This window comes from Oncorhynchus mykiss, chromosome 4 (assembly GCF_013265735.2).
Source record: "Oncorhynchus mykiss isolate Arlee chromosome 4, USDA_OmykA_1.1, whole genome shotgun sequence".
NCBI classification, from domain to species: domain Eukaryota; kingdom Metazoa; phylum Chordata; class Actinopteri; order Salmoniformes; family Salmonidae; genus Oncorhynchus; species Oncorhynchus mykiss.
Window position 1 is genome coordinate 21214878 of NC_048568.1, and position 14079 is coordinate 21228956.

The 14079-nt window shown below is 37.7% G+C and overlaps 1 protein-coding gene across 2 annotated transcripts; it reads left to right on the forward strand.

Annotated features, from left to right (window-relative positions):
- Positions 1-311: 311 nt before the first annotated feature.
- LOC110522290 (adhesion G protein-coupled receptor F5) lies at positions 312-12646 on the forward strand. 2 transcript variants are annotated; one of them, XM_021600559.2, is made up of 21 exons: positions 312-461; positions 1142-1245; positions 1588-1636; positions 2312-2488; positions 2664-2831; positions 2960-2995; positions 3087-3245; positions 3394-3549; positions 3656-3691; positions 4923-4979; positions 5112-5165; positions 5251-5345; positions 8248-8309; positions 8743-8855; positions 9224-9405; positions 9640-9810; positions 9985-11334; positions 11535-11576; positions 11680-11730; positions 11966-12026; positions 12143-12646. In XM_021600559.2, exons 2-21 carry the CDS (start codon positions 1144-1146, stop codon positions 12193-12195), a joined length of 3174 nt encoding a protein of 1057 aa, XP_021456234.2. In that variant the 5' UTR covers positions 312-461; positions 1142-1143; the 3' UTR covers positions 12196-12646. The 2 variants fall into 2 exon arrangements, with proteins under 2 accessions (XP_021456234.2, XP_021456235.2); XM_021600560.2 differs by lacking the exons at positions 2960-2995; positions 3087-3245; positions 3394-3549.
- Positions 12647-14079: the final 1433 nt, after the last annotated feature.

The window sequence follows — 14079 nt, forward strand, 5'->3', positions numbered from 1 at the left end:
CTCAAAATACAGCAAACCTGTAGACACGTCCCTAATTCAACCTCCCTTTCACCCCCCAATAACCCCTTCCATCCATGTCATGCACTTTCTGAGTTCATCAGGCTAGCACTGGAGTAATATGATCACATTTTTGGATTCTAATCAAGATTCTGACTCAACTCAACTATGCTCTCACAGTTCAAAGACAAAGAAGAGACACCTAAAACCTGTCAAGCAGGTGTCTTACACAGTGAGTGCCCTTATTATCTTTAATGACATGTGTTGATGTGGAATGTGGAATGTGGATAGCGAAAGAGATAGGGAAGATAACTAGTCAGTTCTACAACTCAATACATTCAACTGAAATGTGTCTTCAGCATTTAACCCAATCCCTCTGAATCAGAGTACAGTGGCAAATTGGCAAGAGACACAGAGAAACCTTTTTGCTCTTCCTTGAGAAGTCAATTGAGAGAGTCGGAGGGGTAAGATTATAATTGTACTTTCACATTTTATGTTGAAATGATGTAAATTATTTGATTGAGTTCATTTGTAAGTGTGACCTTTCACAGGTTTCAGGTATAAATTTAAAAGTAATATTTGTGAATACAGAAGAGTAAATGAAGGACTCTTAGATGAAGGACTCTTAGACAACATAGGATGTTTGTGACACTGTGTCACAATTATCATAATAAGTAATCTTTCTCATCTCTTATATGTACATATGTAGTATACAGATCCAGGAGTGCATGCTATGTGCGTCATTTTGAACATGAATTTCAGATTAAATTGCATTTATTGCGATTGGATCAGTATCTACAGAAAAGATAAGTTAATATATTCACCAAAATGCAGCAGAGACATGACCAACCATTTGGTCAGTCATATGTTTCCTTCTTCATCAGACCGCAACAATGTTCTTCTTAGCATTCCAATCAGGTTAATGAATATTACTACGTAACATAATTAAGAAAACAGCCCATAAATACCTCAGCTGTCACCATAATTGGTGCTTATTTAGTTGTGTTTTGTTGTATAATTGTTTTGCAACCATCCTATCTCACAATCTGTACACCATCTGGTGTTCCATTGGGGAAAAATCTCAAATGTGTAATACTGACTGTATGATGTTTTGTTTTGTTTATCTGATGCTATATTCATACAGATATGGCCTCACCAAAGACAGTTTGGTACTTAAGTGTCCTCTTGGTATTTTGCTCCAGTCTGGAAAAACAAGATTGCTTGGAAACTCCAAATGTAACATTGGAGGTAAGAGGCCAGTAAATAAACTTAAAATACTGTTGTTCACAAGGCAATATTTAGCAATGTCAGAGAAATACAATATTGTTTGAGCTACATATCTTTAGGTGTATCACTATTAATATAATATGTTTCAAAACAGATTTGTTTGTTCGTTCCATTGGTGCAACTACAGCATGTATACATTATAATTACACAAACAGCACAGTTGTGTAACTGTTGTAATAACACTGCACATCCCTACGTATCTACCAATTCAATAGATAAGGGGACTTTGAGTGTTAAAACACATACTTCATTTGACGCAATGATACAAATCAATGTTTTTCTGATCAAATCTCTTTTTTCCAGGAATCACCCACTGATGGATCACAAGTTCCTTCTAGAGAAAAGCGAGCGGGTGAGTCAGCTGTTTTGTTTCGTTTTCACTTGGTCTGCTCAAACCTACGTTTCCGCCCCCAATGTGCTTGAATGTCACGCCCTGACCTTAGAGATCCTTTGAATTCTCTATTTTGGTTAGGTCAGGGTGTGACTAGGGCGGGCAATCTAGTTTTCCTATTTCTTTGTTTGGCCTGGCATGGTTCCCAATCAGAGGCAGCTGTCTATTGTTGTCTCTGATTGGGGATCATACTTAGGCAGCCTTTTGCCCACCTTAGTTTGTGGGATCTTGATTTTTGTATAGTTACTGTGTAGCCTGCAGAACATTACGTTCGTTTATGTATATATATATATATATATTTTTTTTTTGGTGTTCATCTAATCAAGAAAGATGTTCGCATACCATGCTGCACCTTGGTCTCCTCATTCAAACGACGAGCGTAACATTGAAGGCACCCTAGAAAATATATATTTTTTTTCTCACACAAATCCAAAACAAATATAACAATTTGCTTAGCAACTAACGTCGTTATTTATGTCACTGCTCTTTGCCATTGGATATTTGCTGTGTGGAGGACATTTGCTCCGTGCAGAATATTTGCTGTGTGCATGTTTTTATGTATATACATTTATTTTTATGGTCAACAAGAATTGTCCTTCGGGGACCATAAAGATCTCTTGAATTTAATTTCCACAGTTTCCGCAGTTTCCACAGTGACAGCAACCATCTATGAGAAAGTTGGTGAAGTTGAGTTTGACGTCTATAATATTCCACTTGAAATCATACTTTACCTAAAGTCCCATGTGAAAAGTGTAACCTACCCCATCCTGATCTCCAGTGTGTTAAATGTAACAGACATAAACATTACTACTGGTAAGAGTTTTTAATTGTTCTTTTTTTCTTCATTTTATGAAAGGTTCAAGACCTACAGGGCTCATGTGTTAGTAAATAATGTATTTAAAAAACTAACTTGGACGTTGTTGGTCTCAGAAGAAAACGTTGTATCTCTATGTTGAGGATGTTCAATCCACTTCCCCTCCATTCACAGAATGCTCCTCAGACCCCAGTGGATTCAGGTGCAGGTGTGAGGACCAGTATAGTTGGTCATGTGACCAGTGTTCCTCCAATGTGTCCTGTGATGAGATCGTTGATGGCAAAACATGTGGATGTCTCAATGACTATCCTTCTGATGGAAAGTTCTGTCAGCCAATCACAAGTAACTATTTGATTCTCACATCCACTTGGTGTTTGACATGGTATTGTAGTTGTATGTAGTTGTTTTTGGCAACGTCTCCCAGCTGCGTAATTCTTCTTGGTGACACGTCTTTTACCTAATCCCAACAGATCTTACTGCTTGTCCAAGTCCAACTACTACAGCAGGTATTCCAAGAAGTTACTCAAGCAGTAGATTACATTTACTGAAAATAATATACATGCTTGTCATGATTTATTCAATTGTAATTTTCCATAGAGCCATCAACCACTTATGGGGAAATTATTGAAATTGAGTTGGACATGACAGATATTTCAGCTACATTGATAGATGTACTTAGGGCAAGTGTGACTGGCCTGACCTACCCTGTCCTGATCTCCAATGTGTTAAATGTAACGGACGTGAACTTCACTACTGGTAAGAATTTCTGTTGCTGTTGCTCATCTGAGTTTTAATTCCTGCATTGTAAAATATATTCAACAACTGGTTCAGATATGTTCAAATAGTTGGTTTCACAGAAAACATTGATATGATGATGTTCAATCCACTCTCCTTTCATTCACAGCATGCTACCCAAACAGCACATGCAGATGTGAGGATCAGTATGGTTGGTCATGTGAACAGTGTCTCTCTTATGGGTCCTGTGACAACATCACTGATGACTCCTGTGGATGTATCAAAGCCATTCCTTCTTATGGACCGTTTTGTCAGCCAATCACAAGTAACTGTTTCCTTACCACCTCCACTGTGCTAGTTTAATCAATGTTTCTGTATTCGTTCAGCAACATTTAAACTCTAAGCTTACCCCTATCTCCTTTACCACATAGATCTGACGGCTTGTACAACACCATCTCCAACACCAGGTATGAGACCGTTACTAATGAAAATGTAATTAACAACAGTGTTATTGTACTAATTACAGTAAGATCAACTTGCCATGGTGTTATCCATAGCTGTATATTTACTTGAGACCTACAGCTGTAAGCCAACAAGCTGTAAAACAGATTAGAGAACCAGCCAGCATCATAATCATCTCACATTTCTCTGCTACCACAACTTTTCCAGTAGAAGAGGAAACAAGTACTGGTTTTACACAATATTCGATGTATTTCAAATATATGTAACAGTGTCAAAAATATATGTAACAGTGTCAAAAATATATGTAACAGTGTCAAAAATGGACAATTACAATTATTCTAACAATCAATCTTTATTTTGATTAATTAAAATCTTTATTTTGAAAGAAAAAAAAAATAGTCATGGCTGGTTCCACCCCTCCCAGGCAGAATGGGGGCCTGATAAGCCACCTTGGGTTTATCTTGTGGTTATCTTGGGGCGGCAGCGTAGCTGCAAGTTCAAATACCAGAGCTGACAAGGTACAAATCTGTCATTCTGCCCCTGAACAAGGCAGTTAATCCACTGTTCCTAGGCTGTCATTGAAAATAAGAATTTGTTCTTATCTGACTTGCCTAGTTAAATAAAGGTAAAATAAATAAAATAAAATAAAAAAATAAAATAAAATCTGCACCTGGTGTTGATTTTACCCCTAACCCGGATTAGTTTCACAGATGCCAGGATGATAAGGAATGAATATGGTTTTGTTCTACTGCTCCAGGCTATCTCTATCTCGATTACACCCACCACATCTTGTCTATGGAATGCTAGCTGGAGATCAATTGTCAGCTCAAGCTATCTCTAGTGATCATACGCCCACAGCATTAGTAGAACAAAAATGTCTTACTATTTGTTAAGTATTAATATCAAGCAAATCAGGTAAATACAAAGTTCTCTCACAATAGTTACTGTACATGACTACTCTGTTAATCAAAATGCAATCATTCAGTGATACACAGCAATGTCAGTAAAATAAATACTTTTACGCGTTAGTGCCAACAATAAAGCAGTCCACAGCAAGTTCAACAACTCCAACAACCCCCTCCAGTACAACATCAAAGAAACAAATCAATAATGTAATTTCATTGGACCTATGGTATTTCCTTGTGGTATTATTGAATCGGGCATCACCAATAGTCCAGTTACACCAATATGTTAAATATAATGTTTTTATGTTCCACTGTGCCTCTTTGCCAACAGCAAAAAAGTACACAGAAAGTTCAACAACTACAACGACACCCTCCAGTACTACATCAAGTATACAAATCTAAAATTTAATTTAATTTGACCTATTTCCTTGTTACATGTTTGAAAGAAGTTTGACATAACCAATATTCCAGTTACAGTAATGTGTTCTATATATTGTTTTTCTGTTCCACTGTGCCCTAGTACCAACAACAAAACAGCCAACAGCAAGTTCAGCAACTCCAACGACACCCTCCGGTACGAGACTTCAGTTATGCAAAAAAAATATATATATAGAATTTCAACTTTCGCATTCTTATATTTTGTTATGTTTATGTTTTAGAAAACACACTGAACCTACAATTTACTATGGACATCACCTTTGAGTCCATCTTTAATGATGTAAATAGTGCAATGTTCAAAGATATTAATCAAACTGTGAGTATACTATTTTCCCTCATCCTTGTCAAAATGTCCATGTGCTGAAATGTAAAGTGTCAACCTGGACTAGGGGTTAATGTAACATAGTAAACGTAAGTAGGTCTCACTCCATTTAGTGTGATACATGTTGTATTGTATGTATTAATTTGTGGATGTCTATTATAGTCAGCTGTTCAACTGAATGCTTTCAACTGAAATGTGTCTCCCGCATTTAACCCAACCCCTCTCTATCTTAAAGGAAAAATCCACCTAAAACCACTCATTGCTTAAAAAATTTATCAATTGACAAATTCGGCACATTTGAGCAAACTTCTGGCAGACTTGATACAAAATATTGTGCAGTAATGTAGTTCTTCACTGGATCAGTGTGAAACTTTGCAGACACACTGCTTCTATCTGGTGGCAGAAACCGAGAAAATATTTACTCTTGCATTTCAAAGATGGAACAAAAATCAAAAAACAAACGCATGTTTTTTTGTTTGTATTATCTTTTATCAGATCTGTGTTATACTCTCCTACACCCATTTCACATTTCCACAAACTTCAGGGTTTCCTTTTAAATGTTATCAAGAATATGCATATCCTTGCTTCAAGTCGTGAGCTAGAGACAGTTAGATTTGGGTATGTCATTTTAGGAGAAAATAGAAAAGAAAAAAAATCTTTAAGAGTGTTAAATAAAGTGACAGTCTTAAATAACACTAAAATATGAGAACAATATATTTGTGAACAAGTGATTAATTTTGGCATTTTAATAAGGTTGGTAGCAACATGGAAAATCTTTGTAGAAATCTGTTGCAGCTCAAGTCGACTACAAAATCCACGATGCAATGCACTCTCTGTGGGCTGGCTGGCTAGCTAGCTAGCAAACGTAGGTACACACAATAACATTATCAATATGTAACATAGCTAGTTAGCTGTAAAATCGCCTAAACAAACTGCACTGTCAGTTTAGGAGTCTACAATCTCAACATGCTTAACCTGCAGATATACTTTTGAAGTGATGGAAAGTGTTGCCTATGCTACGTCAATGGGCCACACGTTCAATGGGCCCATGAATCATGACATTTCGTACTTTCTAGTAAAATAGGCACTTTTCTCAATATATACACTGACTTTGAGAAGGGATTGCATGATGATTAGCTTAGCAACCGTGTGACGCAGCATGACAACGTGAATGTGATATATTTGGCAACAGCACCATGCAATGCACCTTGGACTAAAGAGGCAGACCAATAGGGAAAATGTGCTAGAACGTCTGTAGAATTACACATTCCTCGAGGTATGAATATCGCAAAAATATGATCAATGGCTCCTTCGAGAGAAGACATCCTCCCAAATTATTACACCGGCCAGTATTGAAATCTGACATGTGTTATAGACTTTTTCGCAATCTGAAAGTCATATTCCTATTAACTTCCAGGGTAGTGAGAGCAATTTTATCATGGTGCTACGTCATACCGGACATATTTCTGCCTGCTTGAATGCCAATAACTCAGATAAACATGAAACAACCCAGGGAATAGATAGAACAACAGTCAGAGATGCACAAAACCAATAAAGCATTCAAAATGGGTGAACCTTTGGTGTAAGCTGGGTGTACACTACACACGATTTTGGACCCAATTTAACTGTCCCAGAAAACCCACTGGGCACACACATGTTGAATAAATGTTGTTTCCATGTAATTTCAGTGAAATTACGTTGTGCCCAGTGGAACGTTTTTGAGATCGGAGACAAAATCCCCAAGTCGTTGCCTACTCCGGGCACGCGGCTGTCACCTACGCTCGTTTAATGTGAGCCGGTCAGAGACTCAATCTGAGGACTACCGATCCCATCTTTGAGCCGTCCCAGACATCCCAATATTTTCAATAATTTGATTTTATCAGCGCAAAATCTGCAACGCTCCTGTAGTGTGAGATGTGCAACGACAAGTTTTAAGAACAGTGGTCAGCAGTAACCAATGAGAGCTCGCCAGAGAAGAAACCAAAGATGATGACGTTGTGTTGCATCACTCTGAATGTGTAGACTCTCGAGCAAAAGCGATGACTACTACCAGTACGCATTTATAAATTGCCTTTACCAAAGCCAATGTGTCAAATCGTTACAGCTCTGAAGTTCACAAACAATGTTATTCAATTCAAAATGGATTGGCTAAATATTTTAACTCTGTATGACAAACATGAATGTCTGACTGAAAACGGTAATGAGGCTACTTTGAGCCACAGCTCGTTCTAGCAACGTTAACAATCTAATCACATCATCACATCATTGTTTTCGCGAGACAGTGTGATATAGAGAATCCTCACAACCAAGTGAAGAATATTGTAGTGTATGACCCCCCCATCTGAGCCACATTGTTTAGTGTGCGCAACACTACTTTGTTAATGTGAGAGGCTCAGAGATGTTAGGATTTTGAAAGTCATGTCGTGTACGCCCAGCATTATGTAACCATTACAAATATGACATATACTAATTAGAGTGTTACGTGTATACATATATAAGTAGGATCTTATTTTGATCACCATGTAGCAGGAGAACTTGTAGTAAGTATACTTGTGGTTTGAAAAGGCTTCTGATGTTTTTACTTTCCACTTTGACATTTCAGACTTGTATAAACCCCTACAAAAATGTCCATTCATTATAATCCACATAATACTTCACATTTCCTGTTGACACAGGATTATTTTCCTGCTGTAGCAAACTGGCTAAAATGAAGACCCTACATCTGTATGTTAAGTCTAGTCCTTGAAACCAGGTTGGAAGTGTTACCATCATTTAATTTGATGAATCCATTCACCAACACGTTTCTGGTTTACTTCAGAGAGATTTAATTTCATGTCCTTTTCAAGTCTTTATTTTAAGTCACTGTTGATCAATAATAATCCACTGTCTCACACAGATCGTAGACATATATAAGAGAAACATGCAAGGCTTCATATCAGCAAAGTTAAATCGTTTAAAGTAAGTTTTGCCCCGGTGTTATTACCTCTATTCAAAATCTTTTACATTTTATGTTATTTCAAGCCTTCATTTCATGTGCTATTAATTTGAATATTCAACTACTAAATGTCTCCTTTAATTTGGCCAATTTCTCAACTTTCAGAATAATGTATAATTTCAATCCCTAGTGATTTTGAGGGATAAATGGGCCCTAAAATAAATGTAACGAATTGAAGGCTGCTAAGCAAAGCTGAAATACTAACCATTTAAACTGTGGCACTCAATGTCCAATATAATAAATACATTTTCAGTATACGCCTCAGAGACAAGAGTTTCCCCTCGAAATGAAAAGGACTTGGGGTTGATGTTATACAGTGTATGTATGGGCTATTTTTATAATGCATGCTATTCATTTGTGGATATGTTTTCTGATATTTTTTTCTCACATGAATAGGAGTGGAAGTGTTATTGCAGATTTTACTGTTATAACAACAATTGTCGATAATGTGGAAATTGCAAAAGCAAAAGCGGATATTGTCTCAACACTTGGAGAAAAATATCAAATAAGTAAGTACTTGATTAGGTTAGTATTTGGTGGATTTGGTGGACCAAGTTAGTTATTACTTGTCCTGAAATACATTCAAAAAGTATTTAGATCAGTTTACACTGTGGCAGCAGTACATGTCAGTTGATTTTTGATTAATTGTTCATTTTCTTATATGTCTGCTGTGCTTCAAAAATATTGTATCAAGAATTTTCACTTAAATTTGCCTTCATCTAATGACATAATTCATGACATGTAATCTACAGTTTTAATATCTATAAAATTACAATTCCAAATATTTTATAAAATATTGTATATTTATATATTTAAGGTGTTTGTGGAGTAATCTTTTCACATCATGATTTCACAAATCTTATTCCATTTCTGTCAGAGTTTATCTGCTTGAATGATGCGATCTTTGGCAATGGACAAGTTAATGAAAAAGTTGTAGTTTACTGCAAACCGGATGAAGTGGGTCAGAAGACTGCCATTTGTCAAAGAAATGGCTCGTTTTCAAATCGTGAGGACAACTGTGTCTTAAAAGAAATTGAAAACCTGTTTTCTTTATCTCAGGTAATATGTTAACATATTTACAATTTTCACTGGATATAAAATATACTCTATATAAATAATTGTTTAGTAATGATGGTAATTCTTTGTTACAGTTCTGTGTCTAGCATCAGTTCTGTGTCTAGCATCAGTTCTGTGTCTAGCATCAGTTCTGTGTCTAGCATCAGTTCTGTGTCTAGCATCAAGCCTAAATACATTTGTATTTTATATTTTTTTCATCACTTTAAATCCACACAGGTTTTAGTGGGGACTGGTCTTCCAGTCTTTTTGGAAAGACTCCGCAACAGCACTTTTAACCTCCTAGGTAGAATAGTTGCATCACCTGCAACTATTTCTACTATTGTTAATATTCTTAAAAATGTTGCAAATGTGTCCCAAAGTACCCCAATTAACAAACCATTGATGAAGGTATGTTGACATCAACAGTATCACTTTAAATAATTTAAAAGAAATCCATTCAAAGATATTCTAATGCTAATGTATTATTAAACCCTTAAAAGTTGAATTAGAGCACACACAGCATAATTTTTATTAGGATTTCAATAATCCTGTACAAATTCTGATTTCTATCTTGATCTCTAGAATTTCCTGGAAACGGCAGGTGTACTTACTTCCAAAGGAGCAAAAGCCTCCTGGGATGTTCTAAACAAAAACAAAAACGAAAGCTCAGCCTTTCTGGGCACCATTGAAACACTTTCCAATTTCCTTACCGACGACTTTTTTAACATAGAAACGCCAAGCATTTTTTTGAACAAAACCACAGTCAACAACTCAATAAACAACTTTTTCAATTTAAACTCGTCTGTTCTGATAGACATACCGGCATCTGAAGCTTCCTTCAATTCAATCACCATAATAACATTTGACTCCTTGGATAATGTTTTACCTGCGAGAAACAGCAGCAGTCTGAACAACATTGTCAACACCATCAACGGAAAAGTGGTTCTGGTGAAGGTGAATGGCACAATCAAGAATGTGAAGTTCAGTTTTGACGTACTGAACGAGACACTGGCCAATCCTCAGTGTGTTTTCTGGAACTTCAACCTTTTTGACGGCCTTGGAGGATGGGATGATAAAGGATGTGAACTGCAGTCTGAAAAGAATGGCACTGTCACCTGTCACTGTAATCATCTGACCTCCTTCTCCATTTTGATGTCGCCTTCCATTCCAGCTGTGTTGCGTGTCGCTTTGGATTTTATCACTTACATTGGAGTTGGCATATCAATGGGTTGCTTGGTCGTGTGTCTCATCATTGAGATGTTGGTATGGAATGCTGTGACTGGAAACAACACATCTTACATGCGTCATGTCTCTATAGTGAACATCGCCGTTTCCCTTCTGATTGCTGACATTTGGTTCATTATTGGTGCAGCAATTTCCGACAATGAAAAAAAAGATCTACCTGCGTGTTCCACAGCAACATTTTTCATCCACTTTTTCTACCTGGCTCTGTTTTTCTGGATGTTGGTGTCAGGCCTTTTGCTGCTCTACCGGACTGTCATGGTGTTCTCTCACATGTCTAAACCAGCAATGTTGGCCATCAGTTTTTCTTTGGGCTATGGAGCTCCCCTCATCATTGCTGTCATAACTATCGCAGTGACAGCCCCAGGGAAACAATACATCAGAGATAATGATGGGGTTTGCTGGCTCAACTGGACAGAGTCAAAGGCCCTTCTGGCTTTTGTGATCCCCGCCCTGACCATAGTGGTCATCAACCTTTTGATCCTGATTGTGGTTCTGTTCAAAATGCTGAGGAGAGGTGTGGGGGATGTTACTCAGCCAGATGAGAAAAATGCTTTGGTGGTCATCGTCAGGTGTCTGGCCATTCTGACTCCCTTCTTTGGTACTACCTGGGGACTAGGAGTAGGAACCATGACTACACCAAACAATCTAGGAATCCATATTGTGTTTGCAATCTTCAATTCATTACAGGTATTTAACTCAGTTAAATAACACTAGTAACTAACTGGTCCTCAGTGAAATACAATTGATTTGAAAGATTTGTATTTATTTAAATGCATTAAATTCCCGATGGCATGTTATACTAAGTTAAGATTTGGATGAATGTTTACAATTACATGTACTGGACTATGGTGTAGTAATTCCATCCTTCACCATGTTATCATTCAAAGGGTTTGTTCATCTTGGTATTTGGAACACTTTTGGACAAAAAGGTATGTTCATGACCCACTTACTGATACCTCTCATATTATTTATTGTAATGTACTTTGTAATGACAATTAATATATTTGATGAACTCCTTGTCTGTGCTTTCAGATCCGGGAAGCTCTGACAGGAAGGTCACAAGTGTCCTCCAACCGCACAAGGGTAAGGGCTTTTTTCAAACCACACGGCTGCATAATATAGTATGATCATGTTTACAATTATGTATAACATGTTATAAATCTAAATGATTTGTTGCTGGCCACAACAGGTTTATTACACTATTGTCTATGCTTACTCATATGACCATTTTATTGTATTTGTCACTGTGTTGAACATGTCAGGAAGTTTACTACCTTTAAGCTAGTATTGAATGTTTTATATTATATTCTCGTTTCAGTCCACAAGTGCTGCAACATCATCGTCAAGTGGTTTGGGATTTTTCCGGATACGGAGGAGAAGTAAGTCTATAGTGTAAAGCAAAACTCTTAGGCAATTGGGCACAACTTCCCATTAAGTTGCCCTTATACTACAGTACGTAGTGCCATTGTTTAACCTATTGTTCCTACTGTTCCAGATGTTTTCAACGTTTCAGCAGCTCCAACATCCGGCACTACCGGTGCATCATAGACTTTCATCAACACTTAACTCAATGCAACAAATGTGATTATTATGAAATAATATGACAATCAAAAGGCGTTGTCGCACATCATCAGTTGACGCACTGGGTTACAGTAGCTAACACCTTGAGTGTGACCTTGAAGTGACTGCCACTAAAGATCTGACCCCAACTCTCAGTGACGTCATTGGTGGTTATGTCTAACACAAAGCCATTCATTATGAACTATATGGTATTTTAACTTTTTATCGGGATTGTTGAGTATTGTATTGAAAAACATGATTATTGTTTTTTGGGTGTGGGGGTGTTTAAATAAGAGTATTACTGTGTAAATGGATTAATCAGCTAACATGAAGAATGGAGATTGTTTCAGAAATAACACATTATATTCTCTCTTTGAAAAATGTACTGTTCATTTTGTCACAATTTATATTAAGTTTAATAAACATGTAAAAGGTCTAAGACCAGTGGTGTCTATGTGGAATCTAAGACCAGTGGTGTCTATGTGGAGTCTAATACCAGTGGTGTCTATGTGGAGTCTAATACCAGTGGTGTCTATGTGGAGTCTAAGACCAGTGGTGTCTATGTGGAGTCTAAGACCAGTGGTGTCTATGTGGAGTCTAAGACCAGTGGTGTCTATGTGGAGTCTAAGACCAGTGGTGTCTATGTGGAGTCTAATACCAGTGGTGTCTATGTGGAGTCTAAGACCAGTGGTGTCTATGTGGAGTCTAAGACCAGTGGTATAAAGCACTTAAGAACAAATACTTTACGGTACTACTTAAGTCATTTTATGGGGTATCTGTACTTTACTTAACTATTGATATTTTTGACAAATGTAACTTTTACTTCACTACATTCCTAAAGAAACTAATGTTCTTATTACTCTATACATTTTCCCTGACATCCAAAAGTTCTCGTTACACGTTGAATGCTTAGCAGGACAAAACAGTTGTCTAATTCACACACTTATCAAGAGAACACATGGTCATCCCTACTGCCTCTGATCTGGCAGACTCACTAAACACAAATGCATTGTTTGTAATTGATGTCTTAGTGTTGGAGTGTACCCCTGGCTGTCTTTACATTTTTTTTTAATGCAGGAATTGCCGTAGAGCGCAGTGACAGAATTGTGTCAAGGCACAGATCTGGGGAAGCGTACCAAAAGATTTCAGCAGCATTGAAGATCACTAAGAACACAGTTGCTTCCATCATTCTTCAATGGAAGAAGATTGGAACCACCAAGACTTTTCTTAGAGCTGGCCACCTGGCCAAACTGAGCAATCAGGGGAGAAGAGCCTTGGTCAGGGAGGTGACCAAGAACCACAAAGCCTCTTAATCCAGAAGCCAGCCTCACCGTACACCTGGCGACCATGTCACTGGGCCCACCACAAGAGTCTCTGGTGCACAATGGGGCAAGGACATCCCTACCAGCCAAACCCGGACAATGCTGGGCAACTTGTGCGCCGCTCCAGCCAGCTGCGACAGAGCCTGGACTTGAACCCAGAATCTCTGGTGGTACAGCTGGCACTGTGATGGAGTGCCTTAGACTACTGTGCCACAAGGGAGGCCATTAACTTTTGATTCTTAAGTATTTTTAAAACCAAATTCTTTCTGACTTGTAATCAAGTAATATTTTACTGGATGACTTTCACTTTTACTTCAGTCATTTTGGCATCCCGAGTGGTCTTATTCAAAGCATCTCAGCGCTAGAGGCGTCACTACAGACCCTAGTTCGATTCCATGCTGTATCAGAACCGACTGTGATTAGGAGTCCCATTGGGCGGGGCACAATTGGCACAGCATTGTCCCGGTTAGGGTTTCGCCGGGGAAGGCCTTCATTGTAAATAAGAATTTGTTCATAGCTGACTTGCCTGGTTAAATAATGGTAAAAAAAT

Excerpts from the sequence above, each read along its gene's own strand:
- LOC110522290 (XM_021600559.2), top strand. The coding sequence starts at position 1,144 with ATGGCCTCACCAAAGACAGTTTGGTACTTAAGTGTCCTCTTGGTATTT. Across the intron at positions 3,692-4,922 it reads AACACCATCTCCAACACCAG|CAAAAAAGTACACAGAAAGT; the intron begins GTATGAGACCGT and ends CTTTGCCAACAG. Across the intron at positions 11,731-11,965 it reads TGTCCTCCAACCGCACAAGG|TCCACAAGTGCTGCAACATC; the intron begins GTAAGGGCTTTT and ends TTCTCGTTTCAG.